The sequence below is a fragment of the Mytilus californianus genome, unplaced genomic scaffold (assembly GCF_021869535.1).
Source record: "Mytilus californianus isolate M0D057914Y unplaced genomic scaffold, xbMytCali1.0.p SCAF_2, whole genome shotgun sequence".
Classification (NCBI taxonomy): Eukaryota; Metazoa; Mollusca; class Bivalvia; order Mytilida; family Mytilidae; genus Mytilus; species Mytilus californianus.
The window spans coordinates 46,602,914-46,622,469 of NW_026262668.1; the positions used below are offsets into that span (position 1 = coordinate 46,602,914).

General features: G+C 32.2%; 1 protein-coding gene across 1 annotated transcript; it reads left to right on the forward strand.

Annotated features, from left to right (window-relative positions):
- The first annotated feature begins 3,929 nt into the window (after positions 1 to 3,929).
- On the forward strand, positions 3,930 to 7,007 carry LOC127728975 (coiled-coil domain-containing protein 34-like). The gene is made up of 2 exons (XM_052236553.1): positions 3,930 to 4,047; positions 6,415 to 7,007. Exons 1-2 carry the CDS (start codon positions 3,930 to 3,932, stop codon positions 7,005 to 7,007), a joined length of 711 nt encoding a protein of 236 aa, XP_052092513.1.
- The last annotated feature ends 12,549 nt before the right edge of the window (positions 7,008 to 19,556 follow it).

Below are 19,556 nucleotides of genomic sequence, written 5' to 3' on the forward strand. Positions count from 1 at the left end.
AAATTAATGTAGGATACAGTCACAGAAATAATTATATTATAAGTACGTCTGAACCAGTGACAACTCTACGACAGATTTTATCCATCGGATCACCAGTGGTGGTGATACAAGGCTGAAAACACATTCTGTTTATATAATTCGTCTAAATAACAGCTCAACAATGTTAGATCTGTAAATTTGCAAAAGCAAATTTTTTGTTCTTCCCTGGCAGGGATTCGAACTCATGTATATATATATAAACAAGTCTAAATTGAAAACAAATTTCTTGGTAGAGGGGTCTAAAAACAGCACAAACAACATTTTCCAAAAGACCAAACAAGTGAAAAAGTATATTTAACAAAACACATTTGACTAGCAGATCGAACAACAGATGCTCTTAAATCCTGCTGACTGCCATGGCGATTGCCAAATAAACGGATCACAAGATGTAACAAAATGGATCTTAATTATTAATTTAATACCAAACAGAAAACAATAAACTTGCGGAAAAGATGGTATACCGCAAATATAAGGTGCAAAAATTTGATACACCATATCCGGATTTCGACAATTAATGTCTCTTCAGTGATGTTAGGAATCGAAACGGTATTTGGAAGGCCATATAATTTACCTCAATTTAGGATAGACTCTTGAATTTTGAACAGTCGAAATAGGATGAACGGATTATATAAATCCGAAGTCAAATATAGAACAAGCCCAAACCAAAAAATATAAACAAGTCTAAATTGAAAACAACGTTCAAACCTATGATTGCGTTGGATAAAAACCGCAATTTTTATACGTGTGCATGCAAAACAAATTTCTTGGTAGATGGGTCTAAATACAACACAAATAACATTTTCCAAAAGATATAACTACTCTAAATATCAGCACAACAATGTTAAATCTGCAAATTTGCAGAAGCAAATTTTTGTTCTTCCCTCGCCGGGATACGAACTCATGCTATTGGGATATCGAGACAACACCGCCTGCACTGTGTCCATCGCTCTAGACCACTTGGCCACCTAGACTATTATATGTATATAATAAAAACTATAACACAATTTTCCATACGTTTCGGCCATTATGGTCTTCTTCATTAGAATAAATTACAACAATGTATATATATATATATATATGTGTGTATATCGTTTATCCCGTTTATGTTTGTTTCATTTTCTAATATCGTTTATCCCGTTTATGTTTGTTTCATTTTCTAATATCGTTTATCCCGTTTATGTTTGTTTCATTTTCTAATATCGTTTATCCCGTTTATGTTTGTTTCATTTTCTAATATCGTTTATCCCGTTTATGTTTGTTTCATTTTCTAATATCGTTTATCCCGTTTATGTTTGTTTCATTTTCTAATATCGTTTATCCGGTTTATGTTTGTTTCATTTTCTAATATATACAAATAATTGTACAGATGAAAAGGTGTTTTTCAGCTGATGTTCCTCCCTCATGTGAAAGCCGATGATTAAGCATTTTCACCCACTTCGAACAGTTTTATAATATTGTAACATTGTAATACGCATGTATTTTAAATGTTTTTGAATAATTTTGCAGTTTGCATTTTGCCCCCTTAAAAAGAAAAGATTGCTAAACGTTTTGACCCGGACATGAAATATATTTGGTTAATTTGTCACTACCTTTTTCTAGTTGTAGTTTCAACATGATAAATATAATTTACTTGCATTGTATATGCTAGTAAAAGTGCAGATTCATTATTCACAAAATTCATTAAAAAAAAACAAAACGCTGATATAATTTTTGTCCGTCTAACACTTCTTTTTTCAAACTTTTGAGGAAATTAATATGAACTTTACCCAGCATTTAATTAGTATGCGATCTTATTTCTAATATTGCATCTTTTGATTACAACCGGAAGCAAGAAGATATACAACAATTATTCGCGACGTCACAGTTGTACCATAGTAGCGACGTCGTCGTTGAGGAAAAAGTTTCAACGATACACTCACGAATTTTGAAGCACTGTTCTTTTTCTTTAAAAATAATTTTCGCTGATCGAACGAAAACAGAAAGAAAAGCGTATAAAGGTAAGAAAATATCCTACTTATAACATACAGTTACTTATAAAAAAATTTCTTTTGATATCTTCATGTATGTCTATGCTTATTTCGCCCCTGGAAAGTCTTTCTATTCTATATTATTTTTCTTTGGAGACGTGTAGATGTTAGATATATCTACTGCGACTGATTCTTGTTTAATGAGAAATGACTAAAAGTGCAGTTATTTACTGACTACATCACCGAAAATACAATACAAATGTATAAAATCAAAGTTTACAGAATATAAGGATGACTTTTGTGATCAATTTCATTTTGTTCTCAAAATTCATTGACATGCCCGCAGTAAATCAGGCGGTAACAACTTGCGATTAGTCCTTTTCCTATAACGAGGGTCTGGATGGGGGTCTGTTGTGATCTCATCAATAGACAGTTGAGCGGCGCGCTATACTGTACGTCTAGTAAGCGGACTTCACAACAGGGTCCTTCATTTCTGTAAATTTCTTTAATTTTTCAGGTAATTTTTCTCTATTATTTATATTTTTTGCCAATTACTCTCTATTTTATAAGCACCCCATTATTTTCTTCTTTTTTTAAACTTTTTTTTCTATATTTATTTGTTTAGCCCTTTATTCTGCACTTTTTGCCTATTATTCTCTATTCTGTACACCCAATCCATACCATCTATAATGCTAACTGATGTCCCACACGCGGTACACCTTGAAATTAAAGAGTTCAACCATTTTCCCTTGTCAACTATGTCAGGATGTTAAATGAATATTAGATGGAACCATGGAGCATGCTTAAATTTCAAATGTCATTTTGAGACATTGACTCTTTTAATAACTTTGACCTTGAAATCAAATAAGATATGCAACAGTTCATGCCATGGAAATCTTTTGCTAATATTTGATGAAGGCTGGACACAAGCATAAAGATCACCAGTGTGTAATCGCGATGAATAACATGATACATAGACAACAGTTTCTTTACCCCTTTTCCAATTTATTACCTTTGTAGTAGATAACAATGACAACATGTATAAACTGTACACTACTGGTGGCCTACCTTTATAAAAATCTAGATCCGCGCCCGTATATCTAGTGCGTGTTCACTTGAAAACAAAACTAGTTTTTGCATTATTATAGCTTTTCGGTACCGTTTAAGTATAGAAAATACTTTTAGTACAATAAACAAATCTAAAAATCTAAGACGAGGAAAAAAAGCTAACTATAGATAAACAGACATTATGTAGATATTAGATTGATTGATCGATTGATCATTAATTATCAGTTTGATTGCAAATAGTTCATATAAAAAATAAGGAGATGTGGTATGATTGCCAATGAGACAACTATCCACTAAAGTTCAAATAAAGTGGATGTAAGCAATTATAGGCAACCGTACGGCCTTCAACAATGAGAAAAACCCATACGGTATGGTTATTTACTTAATGGTTTAATCGGGATTCAAATGCAGAATTTTCAACGGCATTGGTAAATGAAAACATGTTTTATAGGGACAGAAATATTGCCTTGTAAGAAGCTTCACACGGACTCTACACTGGAGTTGTTGCAATAGTTCTTGAGTGAGCGTGGTATATTTTTAACATATGGCTTTTCATTTTACGTTCCGATTCCGACCGGACGCGGCTGCGGTACAGCCAGACGGTTGCCCCTTGTCGGGAGTCGTGACCCTCAGATACAGAAACTGGGACCGATTTCTATGGCTCGGGGTTCCTTTTTGGTCGCGTAGGAGTGGGGGTAGAGAATACACAAGTACTATATATATAGGTAAACTGCATTTCAAATCAATCTAGAGTTAAATGAAAGCAGTCGAACAGAAAATTTCATTTTTATTTTAGTCATGGATGATTTGGAACGCCCCTTTCCGCTGTTAGAAGCTGCAAAGAAAGAGCTTATCATGCAATATAAAGAAAAGGCGGAGTCTAGTCAAGAATTGGAATTTTGGCAGAGGATAGAAGTTGTCAGGGAGAATTACAAATCTCCAACAGATGTTACTTCTGATGAAGAAATAACAGGTTTGCATTTATTTATTTATTTAAATTTGGTAGAAAAGAAAAAAACGAAAAGGGTGACCAAGGGATTTTTTTTATTTTTTTTTTTGGTGGGGGGGGGGGGGGGGGGGGGTGTTAGCTCGATTAATAATCTTGAAAACTTTTACTTTTGCATTTGTAGTACAAAACAGTTAATCAACCAATTCAGAAATGGTTTTGCATCATGGAAACGTCACAGTTTTTGACGTTATAATGGATTTGTCAAGTCGTCATTTGAGAATACGAAGACGAAACTCGAATTTTCAGCACTCCTTATAAATTGCATATATGTAAGCTTTCCTATCATAATCATGAGAATAGCGCTCTTATATTGAAACATTTGAAAACAATTGATCAATGAAGTTTTTAGTTTAAGTATATGAGTATTAGGTTTATGTTTTATCACCACCAACACCAACTCTATTTATAATCTTTTGAAAAATAGTGAGAGAAAAATCGACTGAAAATAAGAAAACGGACGAAGACAAAGTATTAAAAACAACTATATGCGTGAATATTGAAAAGGAAAATGGAGCAGGTGATAATACAGATTTAGCAAAGAATACATTGATATATCAGAAGAATGGTTTGAAGTATTTGCGTAAGTAATCGGATGAAAACCGAAGCGCCATATAAGGGTCTGGATTTGGGGTCCTTCAATTCTATTTTCTTAAAATTTTTTAGCCATTTTCTCTAGTCTTTATAAATTTTACCCCTTATCTCTATTCTTTATATTTCAGTACCCCACTATTCTCTAATTTTTACTTTATTTGCCTATTTTTCTGTAACATTGGCTTATTATTCTCTCCATCCAGACCCTCACATGCATATGCTTTGAAACGAACCAACTTTGAAACTTTTAGATACATACCAGATCGACTGATCGATTTTTTTTACATTACTTTCATCCGACAAAATAAATAGATATTTAAATAAATAATAAGGAACCCAAGTCTGTTATGACAGTCTTACATTCTCTTTTGAATTTTCTTTTTCTCTTTGTCATTCCGTTTTGCTCATTATTGTTGAGGACCGTCCGGTGATATACAGTTTCGATCCTCGTCCTTTAGTATTTGGTGAATATTTGTCTCATTGGTAATCATACCACAGCTCCATATTTTTAAATCATAGCGAGTGACTTCTGCTTTTGCAATTACCCTTTTTACGACAAGAATCTTAGAAACATGTTGTTTGTTGGCTTGTCACAAGGTTTAGCTAGCTATAAAAAAACAGGTTTGGTCCACCATTTTCTACATAAGGAAACGCCTGTACCAAGTCAGGAATATGACAGTTGTTTTCCATTCGTTTGATGTGTATGAGCTTTTGATTTTGCCATTTTGTTAAGGGACTTTCCGTTATAAATTTTCCCTGTAGTTCGGTATTTTTGTTATTTTACTTTTTTTGTAAAGTATATAAAAACAGAAGAAGTCTGGTGTCCATACTTATACACCATATGTACCTTTTGTTGTTATTTCCTCATAAAATATATAATATATATATGTATATATATGTTACAGTACAAATTGGAATTCAGAAAGGTTCTATAATCCCCCAAGTACAAATTCGAATTCTGATTTATACTATTTGAAATCATGTACAAATCAGATTCAAATATTTACAAGTAGAAATTGGGATATCCAGATTTGTACTAGGAGGATCCTGGATTGTTCTAGATAATTACTTTAAAAGACACACTAATAACCGTTACAATATTTTGATTTACTTCATGATGAAATAAACGTATAAGCATTTTTTTAAACTTGTCTGAATCAAAAGTTAAAGAGGTAGAACCTGAATTTATTTTACTGCAGATCTTTACCTAGAAGTCCTTCGATCTTAACTAAAAGTCATAACTTTAAGGTTTATATATACACTTCGGTGTGTTTCCGAACATTTGATCCCTTTATGTGCATATCCCAAGTCAGGAGCCTGTTGTTGTGTGATTGTCAATGGTTCATGTCGGCCATATTTGTTATTCGTAAATTGTTTTGTTATAAATAAGGCTGTTAGATTTCTCGTTTGAATTGTTTTACATTTTTCATGTTGGGACCTTTTATAGTCGAATATGCGGTATGGGTTTTTCTCATTGTTGAAGGCCGTACGGTGGCCTATAATTGCTTACACCCACTTCATGGACTCTGGTGGATAGATGTCCCATGTGCCATTATACCACACCACCTTATTTTTATATGTCTACTAAGTTTTAATTTGATGTGACCATACACTCCTTTTAACCAAATGTTAACCCAATACGAAACGAACGGATGGACGGACGAATAGAGCGGAAAAAGATAATGCTCCTCTACTGTCTTAGACCGGGCATACAAAAAGGTTTTAAAATTCTATTTACAGGACACGAGGGAACAGTTAGACCACCGAAAGTAGAAGAGGACGAGAAGAATCAGGTGGAACAATTCATCAGCGGTATAATCAATGATGCCGTTGATGAATACAGCACCGAATTCTGGAGGGCCTTGGAAGCCAAAATCCAGGAAAGTACAACAAATTGTGGAGAAGAAGAACTGGACACCGATATAGATTCAGAGGAGAAAAACAAATTTGAAGCAAGAGAGTCTAAAAAGGAAAAGAAATTAGAAAAAATTGAAGCCAATGAGGAAATGAAACTAAATTTACAGGAGACCTTAGAGAAAATGAAACTGCAGACAACAGAAGCAATTAAGAAAACAAACCTTGATTCAAAGCAAACAAAAGAGAAAAAGAATCAGGAAGCAAAGAAAGCAAGAGAGATAAAGAACCGGAAAGCAAAAGAGTTAAAACAAAAATTGAAGTTAGAAGCCAAAGAATCCAAACAGAAAACGAAGCTTGAAGCTAAAGAATATAAGGCGAAAAAGAAGCTTGAAGCTAAGGAATGCAAAGAGAAAAAGAAACTTGAATATAGAGAGAAAAGGAAGCTTGAGGCAGAGATATCGAAAGAGAAAAGATGAACAAAAAGCAGTTAAAAGAAGGAATTTTGATGCTACAAGAAGCGACAGAAATAAGAAAATTAGAAGGTAATGAATTTCAGGATAAAAGGATACTAAAAAAATAGGAATTAAAAGAAAAAGAAAATATGAAAATAAATGACACGAAAGAGAAAACAGTTACAGGTAGGGTATCAAAAACAAATTTTTATAAATGTGGGTTCAATCTTCACTATCAATCTAGTATTTATTGAAAAAGAAAGCACGGATGCACATGAGAAGAATGTGATGAAACTTTTTGATACAATAGGTATACTACATCAGCGATTCTAATTCCTACATAATATTATGTTCGAATTTTTGTTATATCAGTCTACTAATAATGCTTTTTGTTTCAAATTAACAACCAAGTGAGAGTTTTTTCCCTCTCAAGTTTTTAAAAATAATTTTTTAAAAATTATGAGAAATGATTTATCTGCTTGTACTATATCTTGACCTCTTGCTATCTTATTGAATCGCCTTTTGTTTAAAAGATGTTAGTAAATTAGAAACAAAGCTGTATAGAAAAGCTGTAGGTCTAACATGGAAGTAATATTTAAATTCAATATTACTTCCATGGGTCTAATAACTTGATTTTTCTTTCAAAATTTATTTTGCAGATGGAGAAAAACCTGTAAAGAAATCAAAGTTTGGTGATTTTATCACAAACCTGTTTTCATGCTTCAGAGTTGACAGTAAAACCTCCTCCTAGAAAACAACCTATATGTTATAACCACGTGGTTATAATGTTGATGAGACGTTGTCTATTGACTTTTTTAAAAGTTTTTATTTATTATTGTTTGAATTGTACATACGTTTTATTTTATTTTGTCACATTAAATAATTACAAAGTGTGTTATTTTTATATCACTAAAAGCAATGATATAGTTCGTACATTTTTACTACGAAAATACGTGCTCGCCAAATTTTGTCAATATAACGGAACTATAAACAACTGTTATACAAGTGGAGGATTTAGCTAGCTATAAAATCAGGTTTAAAATATGAAAACAAAGGAGTGATCAGGAGTTGTACGAGTGTAAGATTACATTGTACTTGCTTGAAAATATTGTGTAGAAGGGGAAAGTTCTCTTTTGTAATAAAAGTCAGTAAAAACGTGCCTCTCTTTGACAATTGAAATATATTTGGTAAAAGAGGCAATGCATTTCACACACTAGTCTTAAATGTTAATTTTTACTAAAACTCACGATGTCTTTTATGAACAAAAATGTGATAGATAAAAAATACAGTTTTCGTCGGATATTCTTCGGTGCAAAAAGATGCGAACAATTTCCCCTGTATTTTTTTTTAACTTGCAAGCTAAATATCTAAAATTTTGCATCGCTAACCAAATCTAATTAGTTTGAATCCGAAAGACATTACATTATAAACCTTCTTTATCATGGTGAATTGGTAATAATTGTGTACTTTTGAACTTAATTCTTTGAATAAAGAAAGTCTGTGGTGTAATTTACAACGCACAAAAATATGTTTGACTCGCATTTTTTTATGTGCCTGTCCCAAAGCAGGAGATTGTAATTTAGTGGTTGTCGTTCGTTGCTGTGTATCATATTTGTTACTCGTTTGTTGCTTTGAGCATAATTAAGGCTTTTGTTTTCTCGTTTGGAATGTTTTACATTTTGATATGTCTTAGCCTTTTATGGCTTGCTTATTGCAGTATGGGTTTTGCTTATTGATGAAGGCCGTACGATGACCTATGGTTGCTATAACATCTACGTTTTTTAATCGAATATTTTTACGTTGAATGCAAACGATATGAACCTACGAAGTCTTATATCATAGGACTAGGGGTGGAGTGAATTTTTTTATAAAACAATAAAATATACATAATTGAGTTTGAATCAAGTTGAAATGACAACAAATTTCTACATAGATAATATTTTTATTCAAATGATACATACATTGTACCTCGAACACTTAAATCGTCATTTCTCTGTAGACCCTACATTGTTTAAGTCGGTGCGACTTTATCCACCAGCAACATATGTCAACAACAAAAAAACTTCGGATTCTTGCTTTAAGACGGTTCACATTTTCTTTACTGTGAGCTAGAGCTAGTTTCGACCTTGGCGTATTATTTTTAAAATTACTTCGTTGATGAACTTATCACTACAAAGTACTTGCAAAATCTTCGTTCCCGTGAAAACTAAGAGTTGTTTAAATTTCAAATTTCATTAAGGAACTGTCTGACGGGCTTCAAAGTCGACAGGATTAGAGGTCAATGTATTCAGATTAATTTAAGTTCTGTGGGTAAATGTCTGGTTAAAAAAATATCTTATTTTTGATGTGCCGCATTAGCATCCCTATAAAGTAAGACAGTCCACGCATGACTCATGACAAACGATATTTTATGCATTTCATTGGCTATTTTCTAGCAAAATCCAGACTATACTATATCAATTAACGTGTCTGAAGACGAATTTGTGTAAAATATTTTTGTTTGATTTTAATCTCTGAAAATTTAAATAAACTGAACTCTTGAACAGATCTTTTCGGGACGTCGGGTTGGGCCTATATTTTTGTGTGATTTCGGGTTTTACTCCTATTGGGACTAGGGAATCAATGATTAATTTTTCGGGATTCGGTATAAAATGCTTTATTTTTTCGGGATTTCGGTATTCAGCTTTTTTTCCCGGAAATTCGGAATGACACCCCTCTTACCCCTCTCTCACTCTCTTCAGCAGGTAATGTTGAGGAAAAAGGAAAATCATCCTGTATGAGAATTTGAATTTGTTAAATATTTGCAATTTTTATAAAATCACAAAACCTAAAGATTTTTGTAGTTCTTTATGTGGAATGACTACAAAAAGGGGGTGTATACGACTTCACAATCTAAATCTATAATTCAGTCATGTTCGTTACTCAACACTTTTAATACTGACAATTAGAGATATCAATATATTTTTTTTTCTTCAAATATCGAATACTGGTTCCCAACTAAATGTCTAAATATATCTGGAATATTTTCCCTCATATTGACAGCTATATGAAGTCAGTTCATAGTAGCCTGGGATCCTGGCCCACTGCTCGACAGTAGACGAAGTATTAGATTGGGTCAGAACGCCAGGCTAAGTTCATAGGACCTCGTTTAATATAGGCGTGGCAATCCATCACTTTAATCCAATCAACTGTCCTTTAGGATAAATATTGGCGTGCGATTGTAGTCGAAACAATGTAATTTATATAATGACATTGTAATAGTTTTAGGACACAGTTACATCAACATCAAAAGGTAATGTACTTTATTGTGGAAGCTGTGGACTACTGGTTCAAAATAAAATTGATTTCAACAAGTTGCTTTGTTTTTGTTTTTGTTTCAAGAATATTCTATTTGTTCGATGTTAAATTTTCAATTATTCATTTGTATATTATTTGAGTATGGTTAATTATATTAATGTAAATACAGTGATATGAAATATAGTGTCAGAACTCTTAACTGCAGATTGTTGAATTTTACATCAATGTTTTAACGAAATGGAAAATATATACTTTTAATTGCATATCATAACTGATAAGTAGCAATTGCAAATTACAAAATTCTTTTATTATTTAAAAAAGAAAAGAAAGAACTGATAACTAGAATAAAATGTTTAATTTCTCAAAATAGAGTGTTGTTTGCAACTACAAAGTAAGTGCCAGATTAATCAAATTGATTTGAAAACAGCATTTTTATTTATATTTAATATATTCGTTTTCTTAACTTTTTGTAGAATAGATGAAAATGCAATTTATTATAGAAGCTCACTATACTACAAACATGATAACAAAGTACAAGAAAATAGGTATTTCATAATATGTTATAAATGTATTAACAGTCATATATTAAGATGTATATATATATTTGTGGTATCCTCTGAATACCAATACTATTTCTGACAATCTCAAGTATTTTTATTACTGTTACAGTGTATTAGTTTTTTTGTTTTTTTTCTAAAGGGAGATAATTCAAATTGATTACCTCCCCTAGGCTACTTCTCAGCCCACATGTTAGTATTTTCTTTCTAATATTTCTAATATACTTATAAAAGCTTTATACAACACAATATATTTGAAGTCATATAAAAGATATTTGTCAAGAAATTAATAAGGCCTACATGAATAAAGATTAAAATTTGAGGGATCTTTTTTCACCAGCTCATAACAATCATTTCACACATGTCATCATTACAAAGAGAACTAACTGTCTCATCATGGAATGTTCGTGGTCTTGGGGATAAATACACTGAAGATTTATTTATTGATACTATCAAATCTGATATAAATTTTATATTAGAAACATGGAAAGGAGAGAATGCTGAAACTCAAATTGAGAATTTTGTTTCTATTTCAAAGTGCAGAAAAAAACAAAAAAAATCTAAAAGACACAGCGGCGGAATTATTATATACATTAAAAAAGAAATTTTCAAGGGAATAACTAATTTATCTAAAGCATCTACATCTCCAAATAGAATATGGCTTAAACTAGATAAGTCCTTCTTTGGATTTGAGAAAGATTTATTTTTATGTGCTGTTTATATTCCCCCTTATAATTCTACTCATTTAGATGATGATTTTCAGAACTTAGAAAATGAAATAGTTAAATTTTCAGTTAAAGGTGAAATTGCATTGATAGGTGACTTTAATGCTAGAGTAAGTGATCACACAGATTTTATCAGTCAAGAATCATATGACTCCCATGTTTTACAAGATATTTTACCACCCAACTATGATGATGATATATTTGTCGAAAGAAATGGTCAAGATCAAACTTCAAATTGTCATGGAAAATCACTTTTAAATATGTGTATATCCTCAAGACTGCGGATACTAAATGGTAGATTTATAGGTGACTCGTTGGGTTATTTTACTTGTTATACTTTTAATGGTTGTAGTACTGTTGATTATGGTCTTGCTAGCAAGGACCTCCTGTCCTCAGTGAAATATTTTTTTTACTAAAAGTCCTAATTACCTCTCTGACCATGTTCAGATTTATTTTGTTTTGAAATGTAAGTTGAATTTTTCCCATAAAATTGAAAAGACCCACTCTTTAAAAAATTGTACAAGCTACAAATGGACACCAGAGTCTAAAGAAAAAATTTATAAAACATTGTCCTCTAAGGAAGTAATAAATATGATTGTAGACTTCGAGCAAAAAAAAAATTGAAATCAGTGAGTTGGGTATAAATTCATCTGAAAACCTCAGAATCATATTTGACAACATATCGAAAGATGTCTGCGTAAGAAAAAGTCCAATTCATTATAAGAAAAAAAAGAAAATTATAAAACCTTGGTCTGACAGTGAAATTAAAAACTTAAAATCAAAAATAAATTTTCTTGGGAAACAATTAAAATCTAAGCCATTTGATAAAACATTAAGAAAAACTTATTTTGTAACAGCTAAAGATTTGAAGAAGTGTGCTAAAAGAAAAAAAAAACAATTCAGACAAAATTTTATAAAAAAATTATTAGATGCTAAAACTGAAAATCCACAAGAATTTTGGATATTGTTGAAAGAAGCTAATAGTTATACCCATAAAAACATCAATACACCTAGCAACGATAATTTTCAACCCAAAAATTTAATGAAACACTTCCAATCTCAGGGTGACTGGGTAGAACCTGAAAATAAAACTCATGTAGAAGAGATCGAAAACTTTCTATCAGATTTAAATAATTACAAAGATAATAATATTACTGATAAACCTATAACAATAACAGAGGTTAAACGAGTAATTAAGTCTCTTAAAGTTGGTAAATCATGTGGTCCTGATCTCATATTAAATGAAATAATAAAAACAAGTTGTCCTGTTATTGTTAAGTCTGTAATTACACTTTTTAATTAAATATTTTCATCAGGATTTTATCCAGAAACTTGGCTTAACTCATATATAGTCCCTTTAGTTAAGGGTGGTGATCCACTTGACCCAAATAATTATAGTGGTATTTCACTCTTAAATGGTGTAGCAAAAATATTTAGTGCGGTTTTAAATGAAAGGGTAATGATTTATATGGAAGACAAATTCAGTAAATTTCAATTTGGTTTTCGACCTAAAATGAGGACAACTGACAGTTTGTTTGTACTAAAAACTTTAATAAATAAATACATACATCTTGGTAAGAGAAAAATTTATGCATGCTTCATTGACTTGCGCAAAGCTTTTGATTCTGTGTGGCGTAAAGCTTTATTTTTTAAACTTTTGTTTTCAGGAGTTGGCAATAAGATGATTAATATGATTAAATGTATGTATTCTAAGACAATGTCAGCACTGAAAATTAACAATTGTTTTACTGACTACTTTGATATAAACCGAGGAGTTAGGCAAGGGGATTCTTTAAGCCCTACCCTTTTTAACATATATATATAAATGATGTTCCAAATTTATTCTCAGGAAATGAGTGTCAACCGCTAACTCTCGAAAATTCTGTTATTGGAAGTTTAATGTTTGCAGATGATTTATTAATAATGTCAGAATCAAAAGAAGGTCTTCAGGAAAGCTTAGATAAATTTTCTTCTTACTGTGATAAATGGCAACTCACTGTTAATTGTAAAAAGACTAAAACTATGGTTATTGGTCATCGTCATAAAAAGACCCAAAATACAAAATTTAATTACAAGCACATTGTTTTAGAATCAGTAAATGAATTTAGGTTCTTAGGCAACTTGCTCTCACAAAATGGAAACTTATTATCATCTGCTGAAGCACTTTCAAAAAAGGCCATAAAAGTTATGTACTCTATCAAAAGCTATACAAGCGATCTGAACGAATTAACTGCAAATTTATCTGTTCATTAATTTGATTCGTTGGTTCGTCCTATTCTTACATATAATTGTGAAATTTGGTATATGGATGTGTACAAACCATGATACTATAATGCAATTGCTAGAGCCAGAAAAAATAATTCTCCTTTGGATAAACTCAGTTTTATAGATAAGAGTCCTCCTGAAAAAATTCACAATAAGTTTTGCAAATTTACACTTGGAGTTGAGAAATGTGCTAGTAATATTGCCTCTAGATCTGAATTAGGAAGATTTCCCCTTTTTTGTTTCATTGCCACACAGTCACTTTTATATGAAGACCGACTTTTGAGTGAAAACTCATCTGATTTACTTAAAGAGTGTTACTCTCTTTCTAAATCACTTCATGATCAAGGTATATACTCATGGTACTCATATGTAAATCATATTAGGTCGGATAATAATATTAGCAAACCCAAAGATGTAACTAAAAACAAAAACGGAGACTGTAAGAATTTCAGTAAAAAATTCTATAAAAATGAATTTCAGCAAAGATATAAAGAAATATATGACAATAAAATATCATCTCTCGACCAAAATAGCAAACTTCTTCTGTTTAAGCATATAAAAGCTGAATATAAACAAGAATTTTATTTGACATACCCTAATCTTGATACAAGAAAACTTATATGCAAATTTAGAATAAGTGATCATTCCCTCGCTATTGAAACTGGAAGATATAAAAATATTCCACGCCTTCAAAGACTTTGTAATAAGTGCAAAGTTCTGGATGATGAATTCCATTTCTTTTTAATATGTAAAATAAATGATGATTTAAGACATGTCTTTTTTAATGATTTAAAAACAAAATACAAAATATTTTCTGGTAATAAAATGAAATATACACTAAATCCAACCACTAGTCAGCAAGTAAAATTTTTAGGCTCCTTTATTAAACAGTCTATGGAACTGAGGACAGCGGGCACTTGAGGTCATTTGTTGTGTTTAATGTTTTGGTTTATTTTTATTTTTTATGTAAATTTTAATGTGATCATTATATTGTTGTTATTACATGTAATTGTCATGCCTTTGGCCCTCTTATGGGTGTAATTTGTGCTTTAATAAATTTATAAAATTTATCTTCAATAATATTCAAGATAATAACCAAAAACTACAAAATTTCCTTAAATTTACCAATTTAGTGGCAGCAACCCAACGATGGGTTGTTCGGTTCGTCTGAAAATTTCAGGGCTGATAGATCTTGACCTCTATGTTCTATTTTTAGTCATGGCGGCCATGTTTGTTGATGGATCAAAACTTCGGATACAATTTAAAAACTAGATGTCCTACGAAACATTCAGTTAAAGTTTGAAGGTATTTGGCCCAGTAGTTTCAGAGGAGAAGATTCTTGAAATAGTTTACGACGACGACGACGACAGACGACGACGACGACAGACGACGACGGACGACGACGGACGCCAAGTGATGGCATAAGCTCACGTGGCCCTATGGGCCAGGTGAGCTAAAATTGTGTATTTATTTGTGTTAAAAGGCAAACTTGAAAGCGAAAAGCAAAAAAACCTAAGTCAAATGGTCTAGAAGTTTATCAGTTTTGCCCTCGGCTCCTACGCTCCTGAATTTTTGCGGGAACTTTATTCCAATTTATGATTTCAAGCAAACCAAACAATGCTTCCGATAGAGTTTGAATTTTGCAAGATCGCAAAAAGTCAATAAATGTCAATATGAAAATAAGAAGATGTGGTATGATCGCCAATAAGACAACGTTAACTCTCCACAAGAGACCAAAAGACATAGAGGTTAACAACTATAGGTCACCGTACGGCCTGCAACAATGAGCAAAACCTATACCGCATAGTCAGCTATTAAAGGCCAATTGTAAAACAATTCAAACGAGAAAACTAACGGCCTGATTTATGCACAAAATAACGAACGAAAAACAAATATGATATACAGCAACAAACGGCAACCACTGAATTACAGGCTACTGACTTGGGACAGGCAGATGTTGCGGGGTTTATCTTTTGTGTTAGGTTGCTGACCCGCAGACTTTTACTGATTATCTCCTTATTTATATCGTAAAAAATAGTATGCCACCCATCATTAACATGTAACCACTCCACCTTTTTGATAGCTCCTTTATCCACTTCTGATTAAGCTAAGCGAACCAAAATAAGCTTCTGTGATTTACCACTTTTGTTTGACACAAATAAAACAATTGTTATTATAAACATTGTATAAAATACATGAATTTAAAATGTAATCATTGCATGATAAAAAAAAATACACAAGGTCTTGCTTTTCAAATAATAACTTTTAAAAACTAACCAAAGAACAAAAAAGACAATGTTGAAAATAAGGAACTTCTACACTGTCAAGTTTGAAGGGCAACCAACGAATTCTGTTTACACAAGCAAGGGTCAAATAATTATAGAATTATAGTCACTTAAAATTTTCCAGTTTCGTATTAGGAAGAGTACCTGTTTTATATACAAGCACAGCTAATCGAAATGCAAGCATTCATTGAATGTATCATCAAATCTTCAGACAGTGCAAAACACATTTAACTTTTTTTCAGTTGTCCCTTTCGATCCTCTGTGCACACAGAACATAAGTCCTAGTCAATTGATTTTAAAAAGGTTAGATACTAGTATGTTATCGTCTAAATTGTGACTGAAGTGTTTGACACTCGACTTGAGAAAGCAACTGCAAGTTTCTTTTTATAGTCTACAGAGATGAAAATATGTATGGTCTATTTGCCAGACATCAGATCTTGGGTGGGGCCTCGATGGCCGAGAGGTCTAAGTAGTCGAACTATTGTGTCACTAGCCTGTCAACACTAAGGTTGTGAGTTCGAATCCCGCAAGAAGCGTCAGGTGCGCTCGACTCCAATCTTAATTGACTAGGATTGTCAGTTTTCCTACCGAAGGTCGGTGGTTCTCTTTTTAGTACTGAAAGTAGTGTTAAACACCTAGCAATCAATAAATCAGATATTGGGTTCATCCGAGTAAATAGTATGTTAGTATTTTGATTTCATTTATTAAGATACAAACATGATTGCCAGTTTATTTTAGGTAGGTGATTGTCAAGAAGGAGCACATCGTGAGTGAGTGCACCCTTGAAAGTTTCTTTAGTGATGTTTTTTGGTTGTCAGAGGATAATTTGTTCCAGTCTTTAATGGTTTGGCAAAAGAAAAAAGAAATGTAGCCGTCTTTATTGCATTGAATTTGTCTGTTGGAGTCTTTATGGAAAGATCTTGTCATAGACTGAATCTGATGTAATGAATCATGCGATGGAATGGCAATATTCTCATTTACTATTTTGTTAATCTAGTTCTTAGACGGCGTTCTTGGAGAGTTTGCCAATTCATGGTGTCTAACATCTCAGTCATACTGCTGGTCTTGTGATGTCTGTAACATATCTTGCAGCCCGTCTCTGTACTTTTTTTTCATACAGTACTGTCAACGTATATTTGATCCGCCTAACAGAAGTTCCACTGGAAACTTTGTTATAAACAATGTCATAATATCTTTTCCTGTTGGAACAAATATTCTATACCATTTATTCCGTTAGGAACATATACTGTAATATTTATTCCAGTGGAAATAATATTCCAGAATATTTTTTCCATTTGGAACTTAGATTATGAAGGAACTTCTATTTCGTGACAGTACAACAGTATTCTACTTTAGGTTTGAAATGCTCTTTCTGTAATTGTTTGTGATTGAACTTTGAGATTTCTTCTTCTGCTTTGGCGGCAGTTTGTTGAATGTGAATGTTCTATTTTAGGTCTGCTTAAATTGTGATACCTTTGTATTTCGTAAGTAGTACTGATTCTTATACGTAGCCATTCATGTTGTAATAAAAGTGGATGGGATTTCTCTTGCGTGTTATATTCATAATGTTACACTTGTATGGGTGTAATGACATACGGCAGTCTTGTTCCCATTGAATGGCAGCTTCAAGATCTTCTTGAAGCTTGAGGCAGTCGTCTTGGGATTCAATTGTCAATAGATTATACTGTCATCTTCAAAAAGTCTGATTCGGCTATGTTTGATGTATTCTGGAAGGTCATTGATGTAAATTAGGAATAGTATGGGTCCTAGCACTGTACCTTGTGGGACACCTAATGTGACTGGTATTTTTAAGTATGTCATATTTTCTAAAAACACTGTTTGAGTTCTATTTGAAAGAGAGGACTCAACCCAGTTTATTATTTCTGATATGCCAAAGTATTTTTTATAGTAATACTTTGTGTGGTACCTTGTCAAAAGCATTTGCAAAATCCATGATTATAAGATCTGTTTGTATGTTCTTGTCATTGTTTTGTGATAATGCATGTATCAGAGAAATTATTTGGGACTCGCATGATCGTTTTGCTATAAACCCATGTTCGTAATTCTTAAATGTTTTGTTGGGTTTTTATGTTGCATCATGCATCATGACATTAGTGTTTGCTTCAAATGTAAAGGCAGACTGAAATTGATTGTTAAATATGTTTGCTTTCTTAGATGGACTTGGGTGTAGTGTACCTTCACTTCGTAGATGAGCTATGATGGTGTTTTCATTTTTCTAGCTTTTGATGTAGGAATAAGTTTTTTTCTGTGTTTTTTAAGCATGTTTGATCTAGCTCCTTTATTTCAATATCATCAAATTGCACAAGGCACGTTTCTTGCATATTAAAGCGTACCCTTCAAGTGGTGAAATCGGGCCGGTGGCCACTGGCGTAGCTAGGTCATATTTAAGTGTACGCCCGAACCTCGGCGAGGGGCCTGCAGGCCCCCAGCAGATCCAGGACAAAGGACACTTCTGGTAGGGCTTTCAAGGGGGAGGCGAAGCCCCCGGAAGCTCAAGCGTTATCGAGAAAGATAGTGTTTCTTTCATTAAAAACTCATCAATACATGTAGCAACATACTGTAAAGTCTAATTGGTTTATATCTATGTTTAATTAATTCATTATTATTTTGTTGATTTGAAATCTAATGGTCATTGGTTTAAGAGGATAATGTCCAAACCAGTTACTTTATTATATGTTTAATAAAAGGAGATGTTGGATAAAACAAGCAATCGACAAAAAGTCCAAAACTTTAGAGATAGTATTAAAGCAAAAAGTCTCCATTTCAATGTTGTCGTTCTATTAATTGTTTTTGCACTTCATCTAATTATCTCTGTATATATATGTATGTATTATATGTATATAATAAAAACTATAACTCGGCCATTACGGTCTTCTTCATTGGAATAAATTACAACAATGTATATATATATATATATATATATATATAAATGTATATCGTTTATCCCGTTTATGTTTGTTTCATTTTCTAATATATACAAATAATTGTACAGATGAAAAGGTGTTTTTCAGCTGATTTTCCTCCATGTGAAAGCCGATGATCAAGCGTTTTCACCCACTTCGAACAGTTTTATAATATTGTAACATTGTAATACGCATGTATTTTAAATGTTTTTGAATAATTTTGCAGTTTGCATTTTGCCCCCTTAAAAAGAAATGTTTTTTTTTAAAGATTGCTAAACGTTTTGACCCGGACATGAAATATATTTGGTTGATTTGTCACTACCTTTTTCTAATTGTAGTTTCAACATGATAAATATAATTTACTTGCATTGTATATGCTAGTAAAAGTGCAGATTCATTATTCACAAATTCCATTAAAAAAACCAAAACGCTGATATAATTTTTGTCCGTCTAACACTTTTTTTTCAAACTTTTGAGGAAATTAATATGAACTTTACCCAGCATTTAATTAGTATGCGAT